Here is a 1,313-nt window from a genome sequence, read left to right as displayed (position 1 = left end):
CACAGCCTGAGAGCTAGATTATAAAAAAGCAATTCCTTTACGTCAACTCCAAAAATTGATTAAAAATGTATACTATTGTAAAAAAAATACAACATGCTCATCAATGACGTTCACTAAAAAATCAAAGATTACCTTAGATTACCTCAGATTATCTGAGATTACTTTAAGAATTCCTAAAATTACCTACAGATTATTTGATATTACCCTTAGATTACTTAGGATTTCCTATTAGATTACACAAGATTACCTGAGAACACTAAAGATTATTTAGACTTGCCAAAAATTACATTGGATTACCCAAAATTTCGTTTGGATTACCACTGAATTACCTAGCCTACAAAAATTACCTCCGTGACCAACCCCTCGTGATAAATTTAATTTATTAAAATTGTTAAATATATAATAATTAGATAATTTACGGGAGGAATAAAATATAATATTACCTGTGTTTATTACATATAATATGCAATAGCTCCTGATAGACTTGGAAAATTGTTCGTTGCTGATAAACAGAGAAATAAACCCACATACGTGAATTTGAAAGTTCCAAATTTTGTTCTAAACATCTTTTCGTAAATTCCATTTGAGAAAAATCTTCTTGACGCTTTCTGGATGGATTCATTAACAAGAGGTTTACTTTACCACAAGAAAACCTCAACAAGAAATGCATCATGAACGTATCTTTAAATTACAAGTTACATAATAATATACGTACAAGGTCGAACAAACAATTAGGTTTATGCAAGACATCAACATTCGGTAATTGTTGAATTAGCATCCTTACCTCCTCGAGGTTGATAAACTCATTCGACGCATTTTTGCATTACATGAAAAATTTGCCCCGCGAACCGAGTTATTAATTGTTATCAATTAAAGTTGACAGATATCCAGAGGAAATCTGTTGCATCGATGGCATAAAGGATTAAACAAATTTTCTGCTTTACAAACACATATTAACCAAGCAAATACTCTGCTGTAATCTATGCCACCATCGATATGACAGATTTCCTAACCTGAATAGTCATCAACTTTAACGATTGATATCTCGGTCCACGGGGTAATTTTTTTGTCAAATTCGTTCATTCCGTACAAAAACGTGACGAGTAAGTCTAAAATGTGTATTGCAGAAGCAGAAAATCACTTACGTGTTCCTTTACTACCATCGATGTGATGGACCTAACCTAACCAAAAGTGTATACACTATTGGTACGTTTCCACTGAGCGCGTCACGCGTCGCGTCATGAAAGAGAGAAAGAAAAAAGATTATATAAATACAGAACCCCTCTCTTTCTCTCCTTCGACGACGCGACGCG

At 33.5% G+C, this 1,313-nt stretch overlaps 1 protein-coding gene across 1 annotated transcript in view; it reads left to right on the top strand.

Moving 5' to 3' along the window:
* The first annotated feature begins 671 nt into the window (after positions 1-671).
* Positions 672-1,313, top strand: part of LOC108770755 (fatty acid synthase-like) — a 44,175-nt gene continuing 43,533 nt past the window's right edge. Inside the window, 1 exon segment of the mRNA XM_018522459.1 lies at positions 672-677. Within this exon segment, the coding sequence (XP_018377961.1) occupies positions 672-677 (6 nt within the window).

This window comes from Trachymyrmex cornetzi, unplaced genomic scaffold (assembly GCF_001594075.2).
Source record: "Trachymyrmex cornetzi isolate Tcor2-1 unplaced genomic scaffold, Tcor1.1 scaffold1318, whole genome shotgun sequence".
Lineage (NCBI taxonomy): Eukaryota > Metazoa > Arthropoda > Insecta > Hymenoptera > Formicidae > Trachymyrmex > Trachymyrmex cornetzi.
This window is presented reverse-complemented; position numbering and strand designations above follow the sequence as displayed.